The sequence below is a fragment of the Mobula birostris genome, chromosome 7, assembly GCF_030028105.1.
Source record: "Mobula birostris isolate sMobBir1 chromosome 7, sMobBir1.hap1, whole genome shotgun sequence".
Taxonomy (NCBI): Eukaryota; Metazoa; Chordata; class Chondrichthyes; order Myliobatiformes; family Myliobatidae; genus Mobula; species Mobula birostris.
Genome location: NC_092376.1, coordinates 53336194 through 53361147, shown reverse-complemented (window position 1 = coordinate 53361147; position 24954 = coordinate 53336194). Strand labels below are relative to the sequence as shown.

General features: G+C 40.6%; 3 protein-coding genes across 14 annotated transcripts in view; 1 reads left to right on the top strand and 2 right to left on the bottom strand.

Annotated features, from left to right (window-relative positions):
* Positions 1-1124: 1124 nt before the first annotated feature.
* On the bottom strand, positions 1125-16707 carry LOC140200198 (tigger transposable element-derived protein 4-like). 3 transcript variants are annotated; one of them, XM_072263143.1, is made up of 5 exons: positions 16617-16707; positions 14921-14998; positions 13416-13546; positions 4546-4597; positions 1125-4224 (listed from the first exon to the last, which is right to left on the bottom strand). In XM_072263143.1, the coding sequence occupies exon 5, from the start codon at positions 4210-4212 to the stop codon at positions 2698-2700; it is 1515 nt and encodes a 504-aa protein (XP_072119244.1). In that variant the 5' UTR covers positions 4213-4224; positions 4546-4597; positions 13416-13546; positions 14921-14998; positions 16617-16707; the 3' UTR covers positions 1125-2697. The 3 variants fall into 3 exon arrangements, with proteins under 3 accessions (XP_072119244.1, XP_072119246.1, XP_072119245.1); XM_072263145.1 differs by lacking the exons at positions 13416-13546; positions 14921-14998; positions 16617-16707 and adding exons at positions 5084-5176; positions 5696-6043; XM_072263144.1 differs by lacking the exons at positions 13416-13546; positions 14921-14998; positions 16617-16707 and adding an exon at positions 5696-6043.
* Positions 13979-24954, top strand: part of dync2h1 (dynein cytoplasmic 2 heavy chain 1) — a 474884-nt gene continuing 463908 nt past the window's right edge. For 4 of the 8 annotated variants that reach the window (XM_072263135.1, XM_072263130.1, XM_072263137.1 and 1 more), the window contains exon 1: positions 19099-19391. In XM_072263135.1, coding sequence (XP_072119236.1) covers positions 19378-19391 — 14 coding nt within the window. In that variant the 5' untranslated portion in view covers positions 19099-19377. Of the gene's footprint in view, positions 13999-18045; positions 18538-19098; positions 19392-19573; positions 19624-22350; positions 22417-24954 lie in introns of those variants that run through there. The other 4 variants (XM_072263133.1, XM_072263132.1, XM_072263131.1 and 1 more) reach the window with 4 other exon arrangements.
* Positions 15007-19175, bottom strand: LOC140200197 (tigger transposable element-derived protein 4-like). Of its 3 annotated transcripts, none has more exons than XM_072263142.1 (3): positions 18986-19175; positions 17421-17473; positions 15007-16842 (listed from the first exon to the last, which is right to left on the bottom strand). In XM_072263142.1, exon 3 carries the CDS (start codon positions 16828-16830, stop codon positions 15313-15315), a length of 1518 nt encoding a protein of 505 aa, XP_072119243.1. In that variant the 5' UTR covers positions 16831-16842; positions 17421-17473; positions 18986-19175; the 3' UTR covers positions 15007-15312. The 3 variants fall into 3 exon arrangements, with proteins under 3 accessions (XP_072119243.1, XP_072119240.1, XP_072119242.1); XM_072263139.1 differs by having other exon boundaries at positions 19048-19175; XM_072263141.1 differs by lacking the exon at positions 18986-19175 and adding an exon at positions 18568-18958.

Genomic DNA, 24954 nt, shown 5'->3' with positions numbered 1-24954 from the left:
CTAATTGAATCCACTCTCTGGTCACTCTGTCAGTACAAGGTTACATTTTGTTATGGTGAAACCTAATCCAAGTATCTGTGTGGGTTGCCTAATTCATTGTAACTGATCTAATATTGAACTCAATTATTCCTATTCTTGAGTCTGGAATTCTAGGGATCTTGTTCTTATATGTTTTTGGCTTTCACTTTGGTGTATTTTCTTTTGTTCTTTTATCGCCAGAATGTATTATTTCACTAGTTATCCACTTTAAACACAACTACCACTTCTCTCTCCATTTTGCTAAATTCTATTAGTCTTCGTAAGATAGTGTTCAGTTTCTTTGTTATTTACCAAACCTTATACTTATGTCTTGTCAGAAATTTTGACTTTTCTAAATCCATACATGAACAAGCATGAGTCCAGGTCTGACATTGTGTGGAGGCGGGGGAATATGTCACTTCCGTATAAGTAGGGCTTGACTTAAAAACCAGAAAAGTGGATAACTTGTGTAGGCCTAGTTTTCCCTACATTAGAAGACTATCTCAGTGCAGAGAAAGATCACCAGATTGATTCTGAGTACTGAGGGGGGATACTCAGTCCTATGAGGAGAATAAGCATACAGCCTTCTCTCTAGAGTTGAGAAGAATTGGAGCTTATTTCACTGAAGCATACAAAATGGGGCACCATGATAGCATAGCGGTTAGCACGAGACTATCAAAGCTCAGGGCGTCTGAGTTCAGAGTTCAATCTCTTCATCTCATGTTCTTAATATTTGTTGTTTATTTACTTATTATTATTATTACTATTAGTAGTAGTAGCAGTTTTTCTTTTGTATTTGCAATTTGTTGTCTTTGCATGTTGGTTGTTTGTCCACCCTGTGGACCCTGTTCATTGATTCTATTATGGTTCTTGTATTTACTGAGTATGCCTGCAAGAAAACATATCTATAGTGACATATGTACTTCCATAATAAATTTACTTTGAATGTGAATTCAAATATAGAATATATTACTACAGTATATATTAATATAAAAAAAATGTTCATGAATAGTGATTCATATGTTTTTTTCATTAAAACAATATAGTCTGAAAATATCTATCGTGTTAATTTCTATTCCATTTAGCACATGAAATGTGAACAATAATACAATACAAACATTTTATTTATGTTTTGAAAGGAATTCTCCAACTCAGTGATGGGCAGAAGTTGCTGTAAGCAGTGGTGAAACAAGTAAAAGAGAACCTCAAATGAATCTTTTTTCCAAACAGCATCCATATACAGTGCACTCATCACATCAGGACAAGTACGTTTTGGTCCAATTAAGCAGCTGCTGCAATTAGCCAAAGTTTTATGGAAATAGTTTAAAAAGCAACAAATTATGTATTTAAATAGAATACAGAATAAATTAGAACAGTAACAAGACTATTAGAGAACTATAAAACTGTATTAGTTGCTAATAGTTATCAACGGAGGAGTTCATTCAGTGTTCACTGATGTTCTTTGATTGACTATAAATGAACAAAATGAATGCAGGCACCTAGTGCAGATAGTGGACTGCTTTTAAACAGTGCTTTTGATGATTACATCTTCCAAATCTTCATTTTAATTGAAACATTCAAGATGATTGTCGATACCTTCAAAATTCTTCATAGTTTCTAATTGTTTCATTTTCACTGGGCTATTTTTGGTATCTCCAAGCCTGAATACTTGCAGTGAGCTTAACAGTTCTGAATTGTCTTATTGCTTATTTGTTTTCAACTACCAGTGACAAAAGAACATTGCTTTTTGAACACAAATACATGCAACTGAAGCTATTTCAAAATTGTTTGCTCTCAGCACAGTGTAGTGTCTAACGGCCACACAAGTGCACATGACTGATGCTAATTGGAAACTGTTCATCAACAGTCTCCTGGGTTAATTAAGCAGCATACTATCTCAAATAAACAAAGGGAATCCTGGCTATTTTCTTGATTAGTTAATGTTCTTTAAGAGCTGTCCCAAATAAGTGGCTGGCCAGATTAAACAATGACCTGATTAATTGAAATTCACTGTATACCCAATGGATGTGCAGGCAGAACTGGGAACTCAATTTGCTTCAGCACAGTACAATAATAGATCACAAGTAATATATCTGCCAATATTAACTGGTTCATTACAAACCTCAGAATTACCTGGAACCTTCCTTTACAATATAACTATTACTTGTACGGTGCTGCTGCTGCTGCTGCAAAAAAGCTAATGTTCATAGCATTTATGCCCTGTGCCTTACAGCAGTAAATTTGAAAAGTTTAACGTAGTACAAGTACAGATTTATGACATCAGTTATCGTAGCTAAGCTTCTTGTTTTTTTTTTAGCTGTATTCAGGAAATAACCCTCACCCATTCAAAAATTGTGCAGACCACTAGAAAATGAAACATTCCTAATTATAAAATGTAGTAAATGAATATTCTGTTATAATGTGTTCAACCATAAACAATTATTGACCTAATTAAGTCAGGGGGCAAACTATTAAAATGGCAATATAGTGGATTCTGGTTAATTGGGGCAGTACAGTTAGACAAATTAAGCTGGTTTCATGGAAATAGTTAAAAAGGTATAAAAAAGGCGAATGACTGTTTAACTGAATAACTAATTATATATTTAAATGAAATACAGAACAAATTAGAACACTAGCAATACTACTACAGTACAATAAAACTGTATTAGTTCCTAATAGTCATCGACGGAGAAATTCGTCCAGTGTACGCAGCCGTTTTCTTTTGATTGACTGTAAATGAACAAAATCAGCACAGACACTTAGTGCAGATAGTGGACTGCCTTCATTGCCTTCCTGCATGAAATAGCGTTGTAATCCAACAATGAATTTCCTGGCATCCTGTGTAGTCACTAGCTCAGGTTCAGATGTGTCATCTTGATCACTTTCCTCATCTTCATATTTCCCACCTTGGTTTATTGATACAATGCTTTCAACGATTGCATCCTCCAAATCTTCGTTTTCATTGTAACATTCAAGATGATTGTCGATAACTTCAAATTCGTCGTAGTTCCCAACCTGAAGGACTGAAATCGTTTCATTTTCACTCCCGGCCATTTCTGTCATCTCAAAGCCTGAATGCTTGAAACCGCAAAGAGCAAAACAGTTCTGAATTGTTTTACTGCTTATTTCTCGCCAACTATCAGTGACAAACTGTATTGCCTGTAAAAGGTTAACCCTTGCACACACTTCCTTGGCTGTTGCAGAAGATGTCAGTAGATTTTCTTCAATTGCTTCAAGAATGTGGTTAACCAACTTTCTGCGATACAGTGTCTTTAATTTTTTTATGATCCCCATGTCCATTGGCTGTACCAAGTATGTTCTACTGGCAGGCAGAAATTCCAGCTGAATGTTTTTCAAACATTCTACATTAGGGTATGCTGCACAATTGTCAACAAGGAGAAGAACTTTTCTTGATTTCCGCTGTAGCTCCATATCCCAACTCATCAGCCAATTCTTAAAAATGTCAGAAGTCATCCACGCATTCTTATTAGCATAGTATTCGATTGGTAAACTATCCATTCTTAGCCCCTTAAAGCACCGAGGCTTAACACTTTTTCCAATAACCAACAGTTTCTTTTTATCAGTCCCCGACATATTTGAACAACACAAGACCGTTATGCGATCTATTGCTTTCTTTGTACCTGATAGTATGGCACGATAAAAAAGGCCCGTTTCGTCAGCATTGTAGATATCATCTGCACAAAATTTTTGAAGCAAGTCTGGCAGTTTTGTAGATTTCCATGCCTCTGCATTTAAAGCATCAGAACCACTTTTCTCTCCATGTGTTTTCTTGAATTGAATGTGATGCCTACACTTCCAGCGAGATAACCAACCATCTGTTGCTTTAAAATCTCTGTGGCCCAGCTTCTTAGCCAACTCCTCTGATTTGTTTTTTAACATTGGTCCACTGACTCTCACACCTCGTCCGGTTACCACGGAAAACCATTGATTGAGGGCCTTTTCAACATCTGGATTCTTACCTTCACGCTTTCGTTTTTGGGATGTTCCCTGCTGTCCCTCACATAATGCCCATTCTTCTCGCAGTTTATCTTGCTGTTGTATCAAGCGTGCAATTGTAGATTTTGGCACTCCAGTTATCACTGCCAGCTGACGATGAGTGGTGTTAGGCGGATGGCTTTTAATCTGGTCCAGTACCGTAATTTTTTCGGCCAGGGTCAAATCTTTTCTTGGCATCTTGGCACGGGTCTGAAATTTTTTAGACATTAAACAAAGAAAATGATCAAAAATCACTGCTTTTTGAATCAGCGTCCGTCGGCCCATTTAGATAACGCAAGGGCACACAACTGAAGCTATTTAAAAACTATTCGCTCTAAGCACGGTGTAGTGTCTTAACAGCCACCATTGAATGCAACCGATGCTAGTTAGAAACTGTTCGGCAATCTGTCTCCTGTCCCAATTAATTGCTATAGTGCCCAAATAAACGAAGAGAGTTGCAGCTAATTTCTCGATTAGATTTTGTTATTGTCCCAGATATTAACCGATGGCCCAAATAACTGGAAATCTTACCCGTCAATTGTTGGTGAGATATCGGATAGTCCTCCAGTATGAGTCAGTCTCACTAGAAAACATTACAATGAGATAGTGTTAAAGACGGCTATCTGTGTACAAACCCTTACCTATAATTATGAAACAACACCTACATGCTTAAACGAAAATAGAAAATGTATTATACAAACTCTGGCCTAGTTACGTTTTCGTACGGAATGCTGCAGAACAAATCGTGAGCGGAGAAGCAGAAAGAAGAAACAAGAAAAATAACACAGACCTAATACGAATTTAAATTGATTCGCGAATAAGGCAATGGTTCATTTGACTGCTTTTGAAATAATAACTCACAGACCCTGAGAGCAATATTTTCCTTTTTATATATAAACGCGACAAACAAAACAGTAGAATTCGACATGAATTCTCTGAAAGCTTCATCAGCAATCCCCAAAATACTGTTCAATCTTATGATAAACTCTACGATGTTGACTAACTGCACAATTTGTAATTGGTGAAGAGAAGGCACCAGATCCCACCAGGAGCTGCCGCCTGAACGGACCTTTGACAAGCTGCATCCGCTCCAAATGAGAAGGGGCACCGTTTTGGAATAAATTATTTCACATTCGGCGGCCATCCTGAATGAGTGCATGACCTAGATTCAGATCGGAAAACAAAGTTCCAATAAGATTTCGCTCTGCATCGCTTCCAGGATGTCTAACTGAAGACTTAAAGCTCCAGTAGTTACTGGGCAACATAACCGACCCCCGACACGAACTTCCGAGTAGCCACCGGGCCACTCTAATACTGGACAAGAAAGGAGTGGGTTTCGGGCGTTTGGGGCCGGGTCTGACAAAGAAATCGCCTTTTCGCTACGTGATCCCATCGCGCAGCGGATACACCCCTCCCCCATAACCAACACTCAATAGGCTCCCGGAGCAGACCACCGAGTGAGAGGGCGGGCTGGGCTGGCCCGGGCCGGGCAGTGAGAGGACATGACGAGGCTCCGAACCAGACGCTCTGCTGTCAGAACCCGACCCGCCGCCTCGGGGGAAGCATCGACTAACTCATCAGCCCAGAGGGGACATCCGGGCCGGAATCATGGAAAACAGCCGACGGAAGGATAGCGGGCGACAGCCAAACGGTGGGTCGGACGGTGAGATCGCGGCTGCACCTGTCACCCCGCCGCTCCGGGCAGCCGGGAACACGCGGCGTTTATCCGCTCCCCGCGTTGCCTCTACAGTTCGGTCTCGGCGACTCCAACAACGACACTGCGATCACTTCCGGGGCTGAGGGACAAGGTCGGCGCAGCCACTGCCCGACAGCGCGCACTGTAGGGGGAGCGAGGGTTGCAACCGGGGCGCTGCTGAGACAAGCGCATTGAGTGGCAGGCCTGACATAGGCTGCATTGACCCTGTAGACTGAAATAACCCACGGCAGCAGAGAGCGGCCGCTGGTAATTGTCACCCCCCTGCAAACAAATCACTGCCCAAGGGGAAGACATTTCCCCATCTGGGATGCCACCGCCAAGCGCAGGTTTCGGGCTGAACTCGCGCCACAGGAGCGGAGTTGGAGCCCAGCGCTGTGAGTATGATATTATTCTGTACATCCAACCGTCGTTTTTTTTCTGCTACAGACGCGCTGACCAACCCTGCTTCCCAGCAACACACATAAAAGTTGCTGGTGAACGCAGCAGGCCAGGCAGCATTCACCAGCAACTTTTATGTGTGTTTGAATTTCCAGCATCTGCAGAATTCCTGTTGTTTGCGTTTTTAAACCCTGTTTCCCAATTCTGTGAGCTTTGAATTTATTTACACCTGTAATGCGGTGTTGTGGAGATTTTCCTCGTCCAGACGCGGAACGTAATGGAAACGGCGAGGTTTGAACTGAGCCAAAGTGAGTTTCACCCACTGTGCTCACCGGTCCAACAGGGTCAAGCTGAACCGTGACGGGCCGTTGTGTTACCATATGCCGAGGCGGATAAACTTCAAATGTTTTAATGCCGAAAGGAGTGATGCTGGGATTTCATTCCAATATTTTGCTGTCCTTTTTAGAAGTTTAACGTTCAAATGAATCAAAGTTCAAAGAAAAAGAATCGCAAGAAAAACATTGTCGGGACTTGAGAAACTCAGTTACAGAGAAGGGTTGAATAGGTTAGGACTTTATTCCCTGGAGCGTAGAAGAATGAAGTGAGATTTGATAGAGGTATATAAAAATATGATGGGTATAGATAGAGTGAATGCAAGCAGGCTTTTTCCACTGAGGCAAGGGGAGAAAAAAACCAGAGGACATGGGTTAAGGGTAAGGGGGGGAAAAGTTTAAAGGGAACGTTAGGGGAGGCTTCTTCACACAGAGAGTGGTGGGAGTATGGAATTAGCTGCCAGATGAGGTGGCAAATGCGGGTTCTTTTTCAACATTTAAGAATAAATTGGACAGATACATGGATGGGAGGTGTATGGAGGGATATGGTCCGTGTGCAGGTCAGTGGGACTAGGCAGAAAATGGTTCGGCACAGCCAAGAAGGGCCAAAAGGCCTGTTTCTGTGCTGTAGTTTTCCTATGGTTTTCTATTGTTTTACGCAACAAAAATCCGCTCTGAAGCCCATTATCTGTAGCTTTGCTTTTCTTTCACATAGTTACCTCGCTCGGATTTGAACAGTTCGGTTGAATGAATCCTCGTTGCACGAACGCTTCTTGTATGTAGAGAAATAGTTTTCCTCTTGACACTTCTGATTGCTTTCATCTGGTCTGTCAATACCTTGCATGTTTTATAAATAGCTCTTGGATCCCTTTGTAACTTCCTCGGATCCAAGGTGAACTGGTTCAGTTTTTCTCATAAATCCACGCCCACCGTCTTAAAATAATTTTAGTAAATCTCTTCTATATCCTTTTAGAACCGCTTTTTAAAAAGCCGTGGTGCCCAGTATTGATGCAATACTCGGGTTGTTGTGACACTGGCATACATTGTGACTTTTTTGTTTTTGTATTCTACGAGGGGTGATTGATAAGTCCGTGGCCTAAGGTAGAAGATGATTAACTTCGAACTTTCTGCATAATCACTTAGAGTTGACCTGCATGTGCATGTAACGACAGCTGTATAACTCATCTCCTTCTACCTTAGGCCACAAACTTATCAATCACCCCTCATACGTATTTTCTCTCTTAGATCAGTAATAGTGAACTCATAAGGAAGGTATAGTTTTGCTTGTTTAGAGACTTAGCTGACGCTACAATGTTGTACAGTCTACTCTGAAACTTGTCCTACCAATCCTACTTTTTGCTACAAGTACTTGTTTTAAGGTGCTTAGATCTTGTGAAGCTTTAACTTGGAGATGTGTAAATGTACTTGTGTGTGAAGTTTAAATGATACGGTATTGGAAAATGATTTGGAACAGAGGGAGCTTGGAGCTGGATACATAAGATTTAATTATTGTCAATGAATTTATAAATTATACAACCTTGAGATTTGCTTGCTCACATGTAGCCCCAAAGCAAGAAACCTTAAACAACCTAATTAAAGAAAAAAAAGAAACACTCAATGCATAAGTTAAAGGAAAAAAAATTACGCAAACAATTGAAGTGAACAATAGCATTCTGAACCAAAATTGAGTCCTCTGATTCTTGCTTATCAGTTCATCATATTAGCGGGCACAGCAGCTGGGGCAGTCCTCATCGCTTCAGCGCCATGGAGATGGCCACTGCAGAGAACGAGCGAAATCGACTCTTGTCCCAACACCCTGTATTTTCAGTCTGTCTGGCCCGGCATTTAAGTTGACCCAACAATGGACCAGTGGAAGGCTGCGCGCACTGGAGAGAGGAGTGAAGATCGCCGAGAGCGAGCGAAATCGGCTCTCGTCCCCAGTCTGCGCTGGTATTTAAATTGTCTAAAGCAGCGTGTCGTACTGCGAAAGCCTCGCGGCCTAGACCATGCCGCCACTCGCCAAAAAAGAACTGAATAGAATTCTATTATGAAGTTGTATATATGAGCTGGTAACGCATTGCAGATACGTGAGCAACTGGCAGAGAGATGTGATTAACAATTGTTATGGTATTTGAGAAATTAAAATCCCCTTGTACTAACCGTGATTGGCTTGGCATAAAAGAGTGGAATTTTTAGGTGAATTCCAGGAGAGATTTTTTGAAGCTGCATGCAGATAGACCAATGAGGGATGGAACATTAATGGGCCCTGTCTCAGGGAATGTAGTAGGTCAGTTGAAGGGATTGTCTTGGGGGAGCATTATGGATATAGTGACCATAACTCCATATATTTCAAAGTAGTTACGGAAAAAGATAAATTAGACTAGGAATAAGGGTAATGAGTGGCATAGTTGAGCTGTTGGTAGAGTTGCTGCCTCTCAGTACTGTAGAGGAAATGGAATTTAGACTTTTTGGGTCAAGATCCATGCTATATGATTTTGAATCTACAACATACTACAAGATAATGCTAAAAATGGGAAACTTTAGTTCTAAAGATAAAGTTGGGTCATTGAAATATTTCCACTAAAACTGAGGAAATTACAAGAAATATGATTGTAAAAGTTATTAAGTGTTTTAAAAAGAAGGGAATGTGTTTAAGAGCGTAATGACAAGGAACAGGGATTTAAAATTCTTATTGAATGATGAGAAATGAGAAGATTTACAGTTTAAAGTTGTTGCGTGAAATTAAATATAAGAGAATCTATATTGGGGTAAATAATTTAAATTCTCAATGAAGATTATCTGTAAAGAAAAAAATTGTATGTCTGACATACAAAAAACCTCTGAGTTCAAAGTAAATTTTATTATCGGTATTTACCGCATACAACCTTGAGTTCTTTTTCCTGCTATATAATAGTAACTGTAAACAAGATCAATGAAAGATCACGTACAGCATAGAAGACAAAACTGTGAAAATACAAATATAAATAAATAGGAATAAATAATGAGAATACAAAAAAACGAGAATACAAAAAAACAAGACAGAGTCCTTAAAGTGAAATTATCTGCTGTGGGAACATCTCAATAGATGAGAGTAATTATTCTCTTTAGTTCAAGACCTGATGGTTGAGGGGTAGTAACTGTCCATGAGCTTGGTGATGCGAGTCTTGAGGCACTTGTACCTGCTACCTGATGGCAGCAGTGAGAAAAGAGCATGGCTTGGGTGGCGAGGATCTTTGATGGATGCTGCTTTCCTATGACAGTGTTTCATGTAGATGTGCTCAATGGCTTTACCTGTGTTGTACTGGGCCTAATGCACCACCTTTTGTACAATTTTCAGTTCAAAGGCATTGGTATTCCCATACCAGGCAGTAATGCAGCTAGTCAATACACTTTGTACTACATATCTATATAAGTTTGTCGAAGTTTTTGATGTCATGCCAAATCTCCGCAGACTCCAAAGGAAGTAGAGGTGCTGTTATGCTTCCTTTGCAATTACACTTATATGATGAGTCCAGGACAGGTCCTCTGAGATAGTAACATGCAGGAATTTAAAGTTACTGACCCTCTCCACCTCTGAAGGCTGGCTCATGGACCTCTGGTTCCTTCTCCTGAAGTCTACAATCAGTACTATGGTCTTGCTGACATTGAGTGAGAGGCTGTTATAATGACACTACTCACAAGTGGTGTCCTCAGCAGACATGAATATGGTGTTGGAGCTGTATTTAGGCACATAATCATAGGTGTAAAATGAGTAGAGGAGGGGGTTAAGTACATACCCCTGTGGTACACTTGTGCTGATGGAGATTATGCAGGAGATAGTTCTGCCAATCCAAAATGACTGGGGTTTGCAAGTGAGGAAATCCAGAAACCATTTGCACAAGGGGGTATTTGAGACCCAGGTCTTGGTAGTTTACTGATTGGTTTTGAGGGAAGATGGTATTTAATGCTGAGCTGTAATTGATAAAGAGCATCCTGATGTATGCTTATATATTTCATCACCAGCCTCTCAAAACACTTCCATCACTGTGGATATAAGTGCAACTGGATGACAGTTATTGAGGCAGGTAACCACACTTTTCTTGGGCAACGGTATGATTAAAGCCTGCTTGAAGCAGGTTGCATAAAATCATGAGCAATGCTTACAAAACAGAAGACAGTTAATCTTGTCTGTAATACTAGATTTTTCAATATTAATTTTTTAATGTCTTGCATGTTCTTCCATTTCAATTTTTTACTAATTTCTCTGCAGGGGATGCTATGGGTTGTATCACAACAGTATAGTATGTCGCGATAATGCAGTGTGAATACTTCTGTCCTTATGATAATAATATAAAAGAGGATCAGAGGTTTTTACAGATTTAGTGGAAGGTAGACCTGCCACTACTGGTCTGCTATCATCCTCGCTAGGGTCCTCTTCCAATCTACATTGGTCAGCTCCTCTCATGTATATGCTGTTACCTGTAATACCAATGCATCCAATTTTAGCTTCTCCCTCTCAAACTACATTAGACAAAAGTATTCACACTGCACTACTGCAACTTGCTACACCACAGTGGTATAAACCTTAGTATCCTACACAAAGAAATTAGTAAGAAATTGAAATGGAAGAGTAGGAGAGAGGCGAGAGAGGACTTTGGACCACTGCAAAATGCCACTAGCGTTGCAGCAAAGGGGAACAAAGAAATGGCAAACAAACATTAATTTTTTTTGCATTTCTGTGGAACAGACTAGCAACGTGCCAGAAAGTCGAGTCAGGAGTAGTCAATTATTACAGAGAAGATGCTTAGGAAGCTCCAAGGTTTGAAGGTGGATAACCCAGTTAGATTAGATTTACTTCACTCCAAGGTTCTGAAAGAAGGAGCTAAAGAGATTCTGGACCCAGTATTAGTGATTTATCGAGAATCACTAGAGTCAGAAATGGTTAAAGTGGACTGGAAAGTCACCATGTCCCTCCAGTCTTTTAAGAAGGGAGGGGATAAAAGACAGGAAATTATAGGCCAGTTAGTCTGACTTCAGTGGTTGTTAGGATTTCAGAGTTCATTATTAAGGATGAGAGTTCAAGTTATTTAGAAGCATGGATTCCTTAAAGGGAGATCTCACCAGATGATTCAAAGTTCAAGTAAATTTATTGTCACCATTCACAACCGAGTTTCATTTTCTTGTGGCATACTCAATAAATCTATAATAGAATAATAACCATAATAGAATCAAGTAGAGACCACACAAACCTGTGTGTTCAGCCAGTGTGCAAAAGACAAACTATGCAAATACAAAACAAAATAAATAATAATAATAAATAAATAATAAATTGTGGACATGAGATTAAGAGCCCTAGATTGTGGAAACATTTCAATGATGTGGCACATGAAGTTGAGGGAAGAGCCTGATGCTTCAGCAGTAATAACTGTTCCTGAACCTGGTGGTGTGAGTCCTGAGGCTCTTGTATCTCTGTCCCGATGGCAGCAGTGTGAAGAGAGCGTGACCCAGGCAGTGAGGGTCCCTGATGATAGCTGCTGCCTTCCTGCAACGATGATGGAGTAGGCTTTACCCTAAATGGACTGAGCTGTATCCACCACTTTTTGTAGGAAGAAACAAGCAGGGTAGACAATGTAGAGTTACTAGATGTTGTTTGTTTGGATTTTCAGAATGCTTTTGACAAGATGATGCACAAGATATGTACTATCAAGGACTCTGTACCTTCTGTATCCTAGACACCCCCACTACTAGCAACATCCTCTCCATCCAAGCCTTTCAATACTCAGTAGGTGTCACTTAGATCTCCCTTCATTCTTCCCAACTCCAGCAAGAACAGGCTCAGAGCCATCCAACACACCTCATATATTAACCCTTTCATTTCCAGATTCATTCTTGTGAACCTCCTGGTCGATCTTCTTGAATGCCAGTCCACCCTTTCTTACATATTCAGCCCAAAACTGCCCTTGCCTGGTGTTCTAGGGATAGGTGTGTCTGCATCCACACCAACCCCCCCCCCCAACCCCTTCTCTGCAACCTGTCCCACACCACACCTGTGGTGCTCCTCCCTTATCATTCTCAACATCCTTTGCTCCTGCCAGATTTACAAACTGTCTCCATTCCATATTGATAAAGACAGTACTATGCAAAAGTCTTAAGCACATAGATATAGCTACAGTGCCTAAGACTTTTGCACATTACTGTACACATGAAAGGTAGTGGACACAACAGTGATCGCTGTGGAACACCAGCAGCCAACCATAAAAGGCCCCTTTTATTCCCACTTTGTTTTTAGGTAATCTCCTACCATGCTACCATCTTTCCAGTAAACCATGGGTTTATTTAACACCCTCAAATGTGATACCTTGTAAAGGCCTTCTAAGAATCCATACAAACATCCTCTGACTCTCCTTTGTCAACCCTGCCTATTATTTCCTCAAAAAAACTCCAACAGATTCGTCAGGCAAGATTTCCCTTTAAGAAACCCATGCTGACTTCAGCCTGTTTTACTGTGTGTTCAGAATACATGTGAACCTCATTCGTAATAAAAGAATCTAACAATCTTACCCAACACTGAGCTATAAATTACTGTGCTTTGGCCCTCTTCTTAGAGTGGAGTGACATTTGCAATTTTCAGTCCTCCAGAAATCTAGTGAGTTTTGAATGATCATTACCAATACCTCCACAATCTCTTTAGCTACCTTGTTCAGAACCCTGGAATGTAGTCCATCTGATTGAAGTGACTTCAGATCTTTCAGCTTCCCAAGCACCTTCTCCTTATTAATAGGATTTCTTACTTCTATCAAATTTTTGGCATACTGCTGGAGTCTTACACAGTGAAGACTGACATAAAATACTTATTCAGTTTGTTATTTCTTTGCTCCCCATTACGAGCTCTCCTGCATCATTTTTCAGCAGTCTGATGTCCACTCCTGTATAACTTTTACTCTTCATATACGCCTAAAAAATCTTTTATTGTCCTCTTATATTGGCTAGCTTACCTTCACATTTCATCCATTCCTTGCTTATTGCTTTAAGTTGCCTTCTGTAGGCTTTTAATAGCTTCCAAATCCTCCAGCTTTCCACAACCATTTGCTATATTGTATGTCTCTTATGCCTGGGGAGGGACAGACTACAAAGAGGTTTTCAAATGTAGGAGATCCAATAGGAAGATGAGTTCAACTTTAGGATTAATACAAAACAAAATTATGTTCACAAAAAGATTGATTCACATTTGTTTTTTGGTTCAAATAATATAATCTGCAAGTTTCCAGCTTTGTGCCAGTTTCGATTCTTTTGAACATGTGAAATGTGACTTAATACCATGCATTATACCATACATTTTATTTATGTTTTGGAAGGAATTTGCAAACCCAGTGATGAATCTCAGTTCTGGGAAGAAATTATTGCAAGCTGTGGTGAAAGAGACAAAAGGGAAATCACAACTTGTGGAACCTCAAATGAACCTGTTTCTTTCCCCCAACCAACATCTGTATACAGTGGATTCCAGTTAATTGGGACCAGTACATTTTTGCTCAATTTAGTGGTTGTCCCAATTAGCTGAAGTTTCATAGAGTTAAAAAGGTACAAAATAAAAACAAACTACCATTTAACTGAGTAACAAATAATGTATTTAAATGAATTATGGAACAAATTAGAATACAAATACTAATAGGATACTATAAAACTATACTAGTTCCCAATAATCAACAGAGGAACTCATTGAGTGCACGCTGCCGAGTTCTTTTGATTGACTGCAAATGAACAAAATCAACACAGATACCCAATGTAGATAATGGATTGCCTTTAAACAGTGCTTTAGACGATTGCATCCTACAAATCTTCATTTTAATTGTAACGTTCAAGATGATTGTCGATACCTCCGAATTCTTTGTAGCTTCTAACTCGTTGAAGACCAGATATTGTTCCTCTTTAACTGCTGGCCATTTCTGGCACGTTCAAGCCTGAATGCTTGAAATCGTAGTGAACAAAACAATTCTGAATTATCCTACTGCTTACTTCTCACCAGCTATCAGCGCCAAAAATCACTGCTTTTTGATCACAAGCACACGCAACTTTATTCTAAGCACAGTATAGTGTCTAACAGCCATACATAACACGCGATTGATGCTAGTTAGAAACCATTCAGCAACAGCCTCTTGTGCTAATTAAGTGGTATAGTGTCCCAAATAAATGCAGGGAAATCCCAGCTATTTTCTTGATTAGTTTTTGTTCTTTAAGTGCTGCCCAAATTGAGCAGTGTCTACTATATTTACAGCACAGTAAAATTATAGATCACGAATTATGTATACGTATGCTTTACTATAAAACACAATTAACTGGGACCTTCCACTACAACATAAATATTAATCGTAATGTACAGTGCTACTGCCACAAAATAAAACTAATATACCTGTGTAGGTATGCTTAAGGCAATAAATTTGAAAAAATTAACATAATACAGGAACAGACTAATGACACTAGATATTTGATTCCTACATCTCACCTCAGTTAAGCTTCTGTTTTTGTCGAATTACCAGTGTTCAGGAAACAACTCTCACCCATCCAAAAATTGTGCAGACCACTAGAAAATGAAATGTCTCTAATTATAAAATGTGTTAAATGAATATTCCATTATAATATTTTCAACTATTCACAATTATTGACCTAATTAAGTCAGTGGGCAAACTATTAAAATGGTAATATAGTGGAGTCTGGTCAATTGGTGCACATTTTGGCCCAATTATGCCGAAGTTTCATGGAACTATTTAAAAAGATATAAAAAGACAAACTACTTTTTAACTGAGTAACAAATTATGTATTTAAATGAAATACAGAACAAATTAGAACACTAGCAATACAACTACAGTACAATAAAACTGTATTAGTTCCTAATAGTCATCGACGGAGAAATTCGTCTAGTGTACGCAGCCGTTTTCTTTTGATTGACTGTAAGTGAACAAAATCAGCACAGACACTTAGTGCAGATAGTGGACTGCCTTCATTGCCTTCCTGCATGAAATAGCGTTGTAATCCCACAATGAATTTCCTGGCATCCTGTGTAGTCACTAGCTCAGGTTCAGATGTGTCATCTTGATCACTTTCCTCATCTTCATATTTCCTGCCTTGGTGTATTGATACAATGCTTTCAACGATTGCATCCTCCAAATCTTCATTTTCATTGTAACATTCAAGATGATTGTTGATACCTTCAAATTCTTCACAGTTTCCAACTTGCTCAAGTACTGAAATCGTTTCATTTTCACTCCCGGCCATTTCTGTCATCTCAAAGCCTGAATGCTTGAAACCGCAAAGAGCAAAACAGTTCTGAATTGTTTTACTGCTTATTTCTCGCCAACTATCAGTGACAAACTGTATTGCATGTAAAAGATTAACCCTTGCACACACTTCCTTGGCTGTTGCAGAAGATGTCAGTAGATTTTCTTCAATTGCTTCAAGAATGTGGTTCACCAATTTTCTGCGATACAGTGTCTTTAATTTTTTTATGATCCCCATGTCCATTGGCTGTACCAAGTATGTTCTACTGGCAGGCAGAAATTCCAGCTGAATGTTTTTCAAACATTCTACATTAGGGTATGCTGCACAATTGTCAACAAGGAGAAGAACTTTTCTTGATTTCCGCTGTAGCTCCATATCCCAACTCATCAGCCAATTCTTAAAAATGTCAGAAGTCATCCACGCATTCTTATTAGCATAGTATTCGATTGGTAAACTATCCATTCTTAGCCCCTTAAAGCACCGAGGCTTAACACTTTTTCCAATAACCAACAGTTTCTTTTTATCAGTCCCCGACATATTTGAACAACACAAGACCGTTATGCGATCTATTGCTTTCTTTGTACCTGATAGTATGGCACGATAAAAAAGGCCCGTTTCGTCAGCATTGTAGATATCATCTGCACAAAATTTTTGAAGCAAGTCTGGCAGTTTTGTAGATTTCCATGCCTCTGCATTTAAAGCATCAGAACCACTTTTCTCTCCATGTGTTTTCTTGAATTGAATGTGATGCCTACACTTCCAGCGAGATAACCAACCATCTGTTGCTTTAAAATCTCTGTGGCCCAGCTTCTTAGCCAACTCCTCTGATTTGTTTTTTAACATTGGTCCACTGACTCTCACACCTCGTCCGGTTACCACGGAAAACCATTGATTGAGGGCCTTTTCAACATCTGGATTCTTACCTTCACGCTTTCGTTTTTGGGATGTTCCCTGCTGTCCCTCACATAATGCCCATTCTTCTCGCAGTTTATCTTGCTGTTGTATCAAGCGTGCAATTGTAGATTTTGGCACTCCAGTTATCACTGCCAGCTGACGATGAGTGGTGTTAGGCGGATGGCTTTTAATCTGGTCCAGTACCGTAATTTTTTCGGCCAGGGTCAAATCTTTTCTTGGCATCTTGGCAAGGGTCTGAAATTTTTTTAGACATTAAACAAACAAAATGATCAAAAAAAAAATCACTGTTTTTGAATCAACGTCTGTCAGTCCACATAGATAACATAATGCCAGGCCATACAATTGAAGCCATTTAAAAACTCAAAACGCTGGAGGAACTCAGCAGGCTAGGCAGCACTGATGAAAAAAATAGTAAACAGTCGAGGCTTCAGGAGGAGACCCTTCATCAGGATAGGTCTTGGCCCCAAATGTCGACCGTTTACTCTTCTCTATGGAGACTGCCATGCTGGCTGAGTTCCTCCACCATTTTGTGTGTGATCCTTTGGATTTCCAGCATCTGTATATTTTCTAGTGTTTCTATTTAAAAAAAAAGCTGTTTGCTCTGTCGCGGTGTAGTGTCTAACATCCACCCTTGCACACTACTGACGCTAGTTAGAAACTAGTCTCCTCTCCGAATTTACTGGCATAGTCCCCAAATAAACAACGGAAATCCCAGCCATTTTTCCGATAAGTTTTCGTTCTTTTAGAATTGTCCCAAATAAGCGGATCCCCGATTAACCGGTGGCCCAATTAACCACAAATCCAACACTTACCGGTCAATTGAATGGCGAGATATCTAATAGTCTGCCAGTATGAGTCAGTCTCACTAGAAAACATTACAATGAAATGGCGTTAAACACGGTTATTTGTGTACAAATTCTCACCTGTAATATTTAACAACATCTGCATGTAATGATATAAGAGATGCATTATATAACCTCCGGCCTAGTTACGTTTTCGTTTCGAATGCAGCAGAGCAAATCGTGAGCGCAGAAGCAGAAAGAGGACAGAAGGGAAATGACACTAGTTTAAAAAAAGACTCTGGTTAATTTGACTGCCTTTGAAATGATAACTCATGGACTCTTCGACTAATATTGTTACATATATAAACTATCTACGCCACGAATAAAATGGTTGAATTCGACAAGAAATTAAATTCCCTGAAAGCTTCGCCAGCAATATCCAGAATACTAAATCTTATGATAAACGCTTAGCGATTAACTGCACAATTTGTAATTGGTGAAGTGAAGGCACTAGATCCCACCAGGAGCTGCCGCCTGAACGGAGCTTTGACAAGCTGTATCCACTCCAATGCCTCACAATTACCGTGTGATTGAGAATGGAAGTTGTTTTAGGATAAATTATTTCACATTCGGCGGCCATCCTGAATGAGTGCATGACCTAGATTCAGATCGGAAAACAAAGTTCCAATAAGATTTCGCTCTGCATCGCTTCCAGGATGTCTAACTGAAGACTTAAAGCTCCAGTAGTTACTGGGCAACATAACCGACCCCCGACACGAACTTCCGAGTAGCCACCGGGCCACTCTAATACTGGACAAGAAAGGAGTGGGTTTCGGGCGTTTGGGGCCGGGTCTGACAAAGAAATCGCCTTTTCGCTACGTGATCCCATCGCGCAGCGGATACACCCCTCCCCCATAACCAACACTCAATAGGCTCCCGGAGCAGACCACCGAGTGAGAGGGCGGGCTGGGCTGGCCCGGGCCGGGCAGTGAGAGGACATGACGAGGCTCCGAACCAGACGCTCTGCTGTCAGAACCCGACCCGCCGCCTCGGGGGAAGCATCGACTAACTCATCAGCCCAGAGGGGACATCCGGGCCGGAATCATGGAAAACAGCCGACGGAAGGATAGCGGGCGACAGCCAAACGGTGGGTCGGACGGTGAGATCGCGGCTGCACCTGTCACCCCGCCGCTCCGGGCAGCCGGGAACACGCGGCGTTTATCCGCTCCCCGCGTTGCCTCTACAGTTCGGTCTCGGCGACTCCAACAACGACACTGCGATCACTTCCGGGGCTGAGGGACAAGGTCGGCGCAGCCACTGCCCGACAGCGCGCACTGTAGGGGGAGCGAGGGTTGCAACCGGGGCGCTGCTGAGACAAGCGCATTGAGTGGCAGGCCTGACATAGGCTGCATTGACCCTGTAGACTGAAATAACCCACGGCAGCAGAGAGCGGCCGCTGGTAATTGTCACCCCCCTGCAAACAAATCACTGCCCAAGGGGAAGACATTTCCCCATCTGGGATGCCACCGCCAAGCGCAGGTTTCGCCACAGGAGCGGAGTTGGAGCCCAGAGCAATATTATTCTGTACATCTGACCGTCACCACACGCGCTGACCAACGGCTGCAGCACTCCCGTCAGAGCGACTGCGAGTAGTTACCACGTATCGCGCCCCGCGGTCCCTTATCTCGCTCGCCGGGGAGGGGAGGGGAGGGCAGCGCCGTCGCCGACTCCCCTCGCGGCCGCTGACAACAGAGCGCGTAGTTTACCGCGGCGCAATGACGTTCCCTTTCTCGGCGATGCGTCACTTCCGCTCTGCTGGGCCGTTGCCGTGTGGGGTAACTGTGGACGCTGTTTGTTGCCAACCGGGCGGGCTTGAGCTGATCGCCCGGCCCGCCAGCTCCTGCCTCCCAGTTCGGTGAGCTGTGGAGTTAGTTACCACCCATAACGCGGTAGTGCGGAGATTTGCCCCGTGGAGACGCAGAACGTCATGGAAACGGCGGGGTAGGTTAGCACTGAGCTCAAGGAGCTTCACCCACTGTGCTCAGCGATCCAACGGGGTCCTTTCTCCCGGGATTAGTGACGGGCTGTTGTGTTAACTTCAGTGGAGGCGAATCCGCTTCACGTGCTTTAATGCCGGATATTTTACAGTCCCTTTCAGTAGTATAATGTTAAATTAAATCACAGAAAAGTTATAGCATGGATGGATTCAACTGTTTTACGCAAGAAAAATCTGGTCTGTGGCCCATATCTATAGTCCTACTTTTCTTTCGGATTTGAACATTTTGATTGAATCTTTCGTTGTACGAGCACTTGCTGTATGTAGAGAAAAAATTTTTCTCTTGACACTTGTGGTTCTTTTGCCTTCATTTTAATTCAATGTTTCCAGATTTTGACCCTTCTGCCAATGAGAAACTTTTATATTGATCTGGTCTGTCAAAACTTTGCATTGTTTATCAGTAGTCTTTTGGACCCTCTCATAACTTTTTCGGATCCAAGGTGAACTGGTTCAGTGTTTCTACAAATCCACCCCCCGCCCCCCGTCCTTGAAACCGATTTAGTAAATCTCTTCTGTGTCCTTTTAAAATCGTTTTGTTTAAGCTGTGGTGCCCAGTATTGATGCAATTCCCGGGTCGTATAGCATTCATTATAACTTTCTTGTTTTTGTATCCTTGCAGAGGTCCTTGTATCTTTTCAGAATTGTGCATTTTATTGCTTTTTAATCTTTCACAATATGTTTCTCAGTATTGTCTATCGATCCATTCCATCCGCGTTTTCTTTTTACTGGAAACAACGCTGTGGGTCAAGGAAGGAATATTTTTGCCTATTTCGACACTTTGCTGATGCTACAGTCTATTCTTGCACTTGTCCAACCAATCCTACTTTTTGTTGCAAGTACTTGTCTTAGGTGTGCACGCAGAGTTTAATTCGTGCAAAGCTTTAACTTGGAGATGCGCCAGGACATGTATTTCTGTGTGACGTTGAAATGAAATGGCATTGGAAAATGCTTAGGAGCAGAGGGAGCTTAGAGCTGGATATATATTTCCAAAGAGTATACAACATGAAAAATAAAAATAATTTTGACCAGAGTTGCTAATACATAGCAGGTACGTGAGGAACAGACAGAGAAATATGATTAAAATTGTTATATAGTATTTGAGAAATTAAAATCTTCGTACTAACTGTGAGTGCCTTGGCATAAAAGAGTGGGATTTGGAAGTGAATTCCAGGAGAGATTTTTTGAAGTTGCATGTAGATAGACCGATGAGGGATGGAACATTACTGGACCCCGTCTTGGGGGAATGTAGTAGGTCAGTTGAAGGGATTGTCTTGGGGGAGCATTACGGAGATGGTGACCATAACTCCATATATTTCATATTCATACTTTATTGATCCTGGGGGAAATTGGTTTTCGTTACAGTTGCACCATAAATAATAAATAGTAATAGAACAATAACTAGTTAAATAGTAATATGTAAATTATGCCAGTAAATTATGAAATAAGTCCAGGTCCAGCCTATTGGCTCAGGGTGTCTGACCCTCCGAGGGAGGAGTCGTAAAGTTTGATGGCCACAGGCAGGAATGACTTCCTGTGACGTTCTGTGCTGCATCTCGGTGGAATGAGTCTCTACGGAAGTAGTGTCGTAAGTAGTTACGGAAAAAGATAAATTAGACCAGGAATAAGGGTGCAACACAAAATACAATATTGACAGACAGAAAATACCTCCCAGCCCCTAATTATTACAGTGTAATAATCGGAACTACGTATCTACTAAAATAGGAGACATGAAATCTTCAATGATAAACATCTTAGCATTTATGCAAATATACTTTTTCTTCTTCACTCGTCATGTAACAGTTTTCAAGGCCTTGCCTTTCTTGTAGTTCACAGACCACTGTTCTTCCTTTATCCTTGAGCAAATAGGGCAATTTCTTTATGGCAATGGACATATTGGCAGTCATGTCCAGCTCACACATGTACTGCACTTCTTCCATTGCAATGCAACAGCTTCTAAGCCAAAGACTGTAGTCTTGAAGAACTTTCATGTCTTCAGATTTGATAGGTACCCAAGAAAGAGCGTTTTGCATGTAGGCAATTTTCTGTTCAAACCAAAATGTTCCTGTAGTAAAGCCTTAGCTTTTACATATCCTTTCTTAGAGTTGACGTGCTGGCTGCTTCTGACAAGTTTGCTAGGGCAACCCCTAATTCAAGGTAATCGAGGCAGTCACTATAGCTCTCAGTCTTGCCTTCAACACTATTTTCAAAAGCCTTCCAGAATGCATGGTACTGTAATAGATCGCTATTGAAAACTTGAATTTCTCTTAGACCAAGATTAAATAAGTTATTTTGTGCTATAACATTTTAACATTTTGCTTCTTAATAATATCATTAATATGGATTTGACTTCTACTGTATGAAACAAGAGTGTCTCCATGTTGTAAGTGAATGTCCCCAAGAGCCCTTTGAGCTGTTGGATATGACATAGGTTCAGAGTGCCTCATTAGTGCAGGCTGAGAGTAGCCCCCTAAACTACCTCTTGGGAGTCTTGTTCATATTTCACAGACACTTGAGGAACAAATGAATCAACATTAACATTGCGTGTTTTTGTTTTTCTCTGTGACTTTTCAATATAGGAACTCACACCATAGGACTGTCTGGTTGGAGAACTTTTAGCACTTGCCACAATTGATGCCCTTAGCATATCAACTTTAGCCATATGTGCAGCTATTTTTCCCTCTAACTTAAGCTGTTCCTTCCTTTTCTATTGCTCCATAGCAATTAATTGTTCCTCTCGCTCCTCTAGAGCACATTTGTCCTTCAGTAATAGTTGACGTGCCATTAATGCTGCAAAATCAGCCTCTATTTTACAGAGGATGTAGTAGATACAGAAGATTTTCTTCCTGCAGCAGAACTTTGAGCCCTGATATTTGATGCACTGTCTTTTTGTTTTACGTCATCCAGTGGGTCACCTGCTATATGCGTAGTCAAGCCATGCCTTGGAATTTGAGAATCATCATCTGCTGAAAGGTGAGACGCATATTCATTTGTTGCAGCAACATGACCTTCAATGTAACATGTTTGAGTCAACCATTGTTTCACATCCTGTAAGTGCACTACTATAGCTATCAATGTTTGTAAAAGATTCCTTCTGTTTTCTCTATTTATCCTTTGGAAGTAATGAAGACAGCGTTTGATGTTGCTTAGCAACAGCTTCACAGAGATTAGTCATGTCCTCAAGACAAGATTGCACTTGTAAGATAGTTTTCTTATTTTCGATAAAATCCTCAATTGATGGTATTAAATCTTTAATTTTGTTCACATTTGTTTTATACTTATTTTGAAGACTTTCAATTCTACCAGCTAAAGCTTTTACAGCAAGTTTAATTTCTTTTTTTCTAGCCCCAACATCAGAGTCGCTGATGTTAATTCGTTGCTTCAATTCACTCATGTTACTCTGTCCTTATTGCACCGCTTGCAATTAACTCATTGTTCCCTGCAGCACATTCACTGGCGATATTCTGTTCAATGAATCCACAGTGCTTAGACCAGACCAAACAAACAGCATTCATTTCAAGTGTTGGCAAGCAGGACAATGTTTCAACAAAATAAAGTGATGAACCCTCAGGCAAACACCATGCATTCAAGCAATGGTCCACAATGGACAGGCAGCGCTGACCATTCAAGACTCTTCAAACCACAAATTTACAGTATGAATCAGCAAACTGATCCAGTTTTCCCAACAGGTCTGAGGCAATCCTTTACTGTAGATTGGTGTTCGTTTGTTTAGTATAATTTTTTTTGTTGATGAAATATAGTGGTTACTTGAAAACTCAGACTGAGTATGGGAGGTGATGCTATATGACACTGAGTTCCAATTTGAAAAAAAGTATGTTCAATCCTTTATTATGAAACCAGCAAAGATGAGCAATATTTTAACGATTAAAAAACTAACGAAACTAAATTAATAATGTAGTGAAATAAGCATAACTAAGTGTTCAAATTAATATAATTAAGTGTAACTAAACTTAATTAGTGGTCAACAAAAAGATAGCAGCCCTGGCTCACTCCCTCTCAACTAAATTTAACTGACAAACGCGTGAATATGTAACTATACTCATTTGCTTCTACCATACTCCAACCCATGTGACAAGTTACCCATAATAAACATGAACACAAAAAGCAATACAGACAGAAAATAGATATGGTTCCTACAGGTCAACATCCATGCTGTATGACTTTGAATCTGCAATGTACTATGACAAGATGCTGTCGTCCGTGCTAGGGTCCTCTTCCAATTAACATTGGTCAGCTCCTCCCTCATGCATATGTGGTTTAACTTTACTCAACTGTGATACCAATATATCTGACTTTAGCTTCTGCCTCTCAGACTGAAGTATTCACACTGCATTATTGCAACACAGTGGTACAAACTTCAGCATCTTGCACAGAGAAATTAGTAAAAAATTGAAATGGAAGAGTAGAAGAGAGGCAAGAGTGGACATTGGACCACTGTAAAATGGCACTGGTGTTGTAGCAATGGGGAACAAAGAAATGGCAAACAAACTGATTGAGTATTTTGCTTTTCTGTGGGAGACACCAGCAAAATGCCAGAAATTCGAGTCATGGTGTGGGGGGGCGTGGTTGCAGAAATGAGCGTAGTCACTATTATTAAAGAGAATGTACTTGGGAAACTGAAAGGGTTGAAGATGGATAACTCAGTTGGATTAGATGAACTATACTCCAGGATTCTGAAAGAGGAAGCTCGAAATTTAGGAGCCATTAATAGTGATTTATCAAGAATTACTAGAGTTGGGAATGGTCGCAGTGCACTGGAAAGTCGCTATGTCATTCTACTCTTTAAGAAAGGAGGGGATAAAAGACAGGAAATTATAGGCCCGTTAGTCTGACTTCAGTGGTTGTTAGGGTTTTAGGGTTCATTACTAAGGATAAGAATTTAAGTTTTTTGGAAGCACATGATGTAGTGAGCTGAAGTTAGCATGGATTTTTTAAGGGGAGATTTTACTAGACAATTCAAAGTTCAAAGTAAATTTATTACTTAAGTATATATATGTCACCACATACAACCCTGAGATTCATTTTCTTGTGGCATTCTCAATAAATCTATAATAGAATAATAAGCATAATAGAATCAATGAGAGATTGCACCAACTTGGCATTCAATCAGTGTGCAAAAGACAACAGACTGCAAATACAAAAAGAAAGAAAAAATAATGATAAATAAATAAGCAATAACCATTGAGAACATGAAATGAAGAGTCCTTGAAAGTAAGTCCATAGGTTCTAGGAATATTTCAATGATGTGGCAAGTGAAGCTGAATGAAGTTACCCACACTGGTTCTAGAGCCTGATGGTTGAGCAGTAATAACTGTTCCTGGATCTGGTAGTGTGAGTCCTAAGGCTCCTGTACCTCCTTCTCGATGGCAGCAGTGAAAAGGGAGAATGACCTGGACTGTGAGGGGTCCCTGATGATAGCTGCTGCTTTGCTGCGACAGCACTTTGTGTAGATGTGCTCAGTGGTGGGAAGGGCTTTACCTGTGATGGACT

What these genes read in the sequence shown, in the direction of transcription:
- LOC140200198 (XM_072263143.1), bottom strand. Translation starts at nt 4,212, where the DNA reads ATGCCAAGAAAAGATTTGACCCTGGCCGAAAAAATTACGGTACTGGAC.
- LOC140200197 (XM_072263142.1), bottom strand. Translation starts at nt 16,830, where the DNA reads ATGCCAAGAAAAGATTTGACCCTGGCCGAAAAAATTACGGTACTGGAC.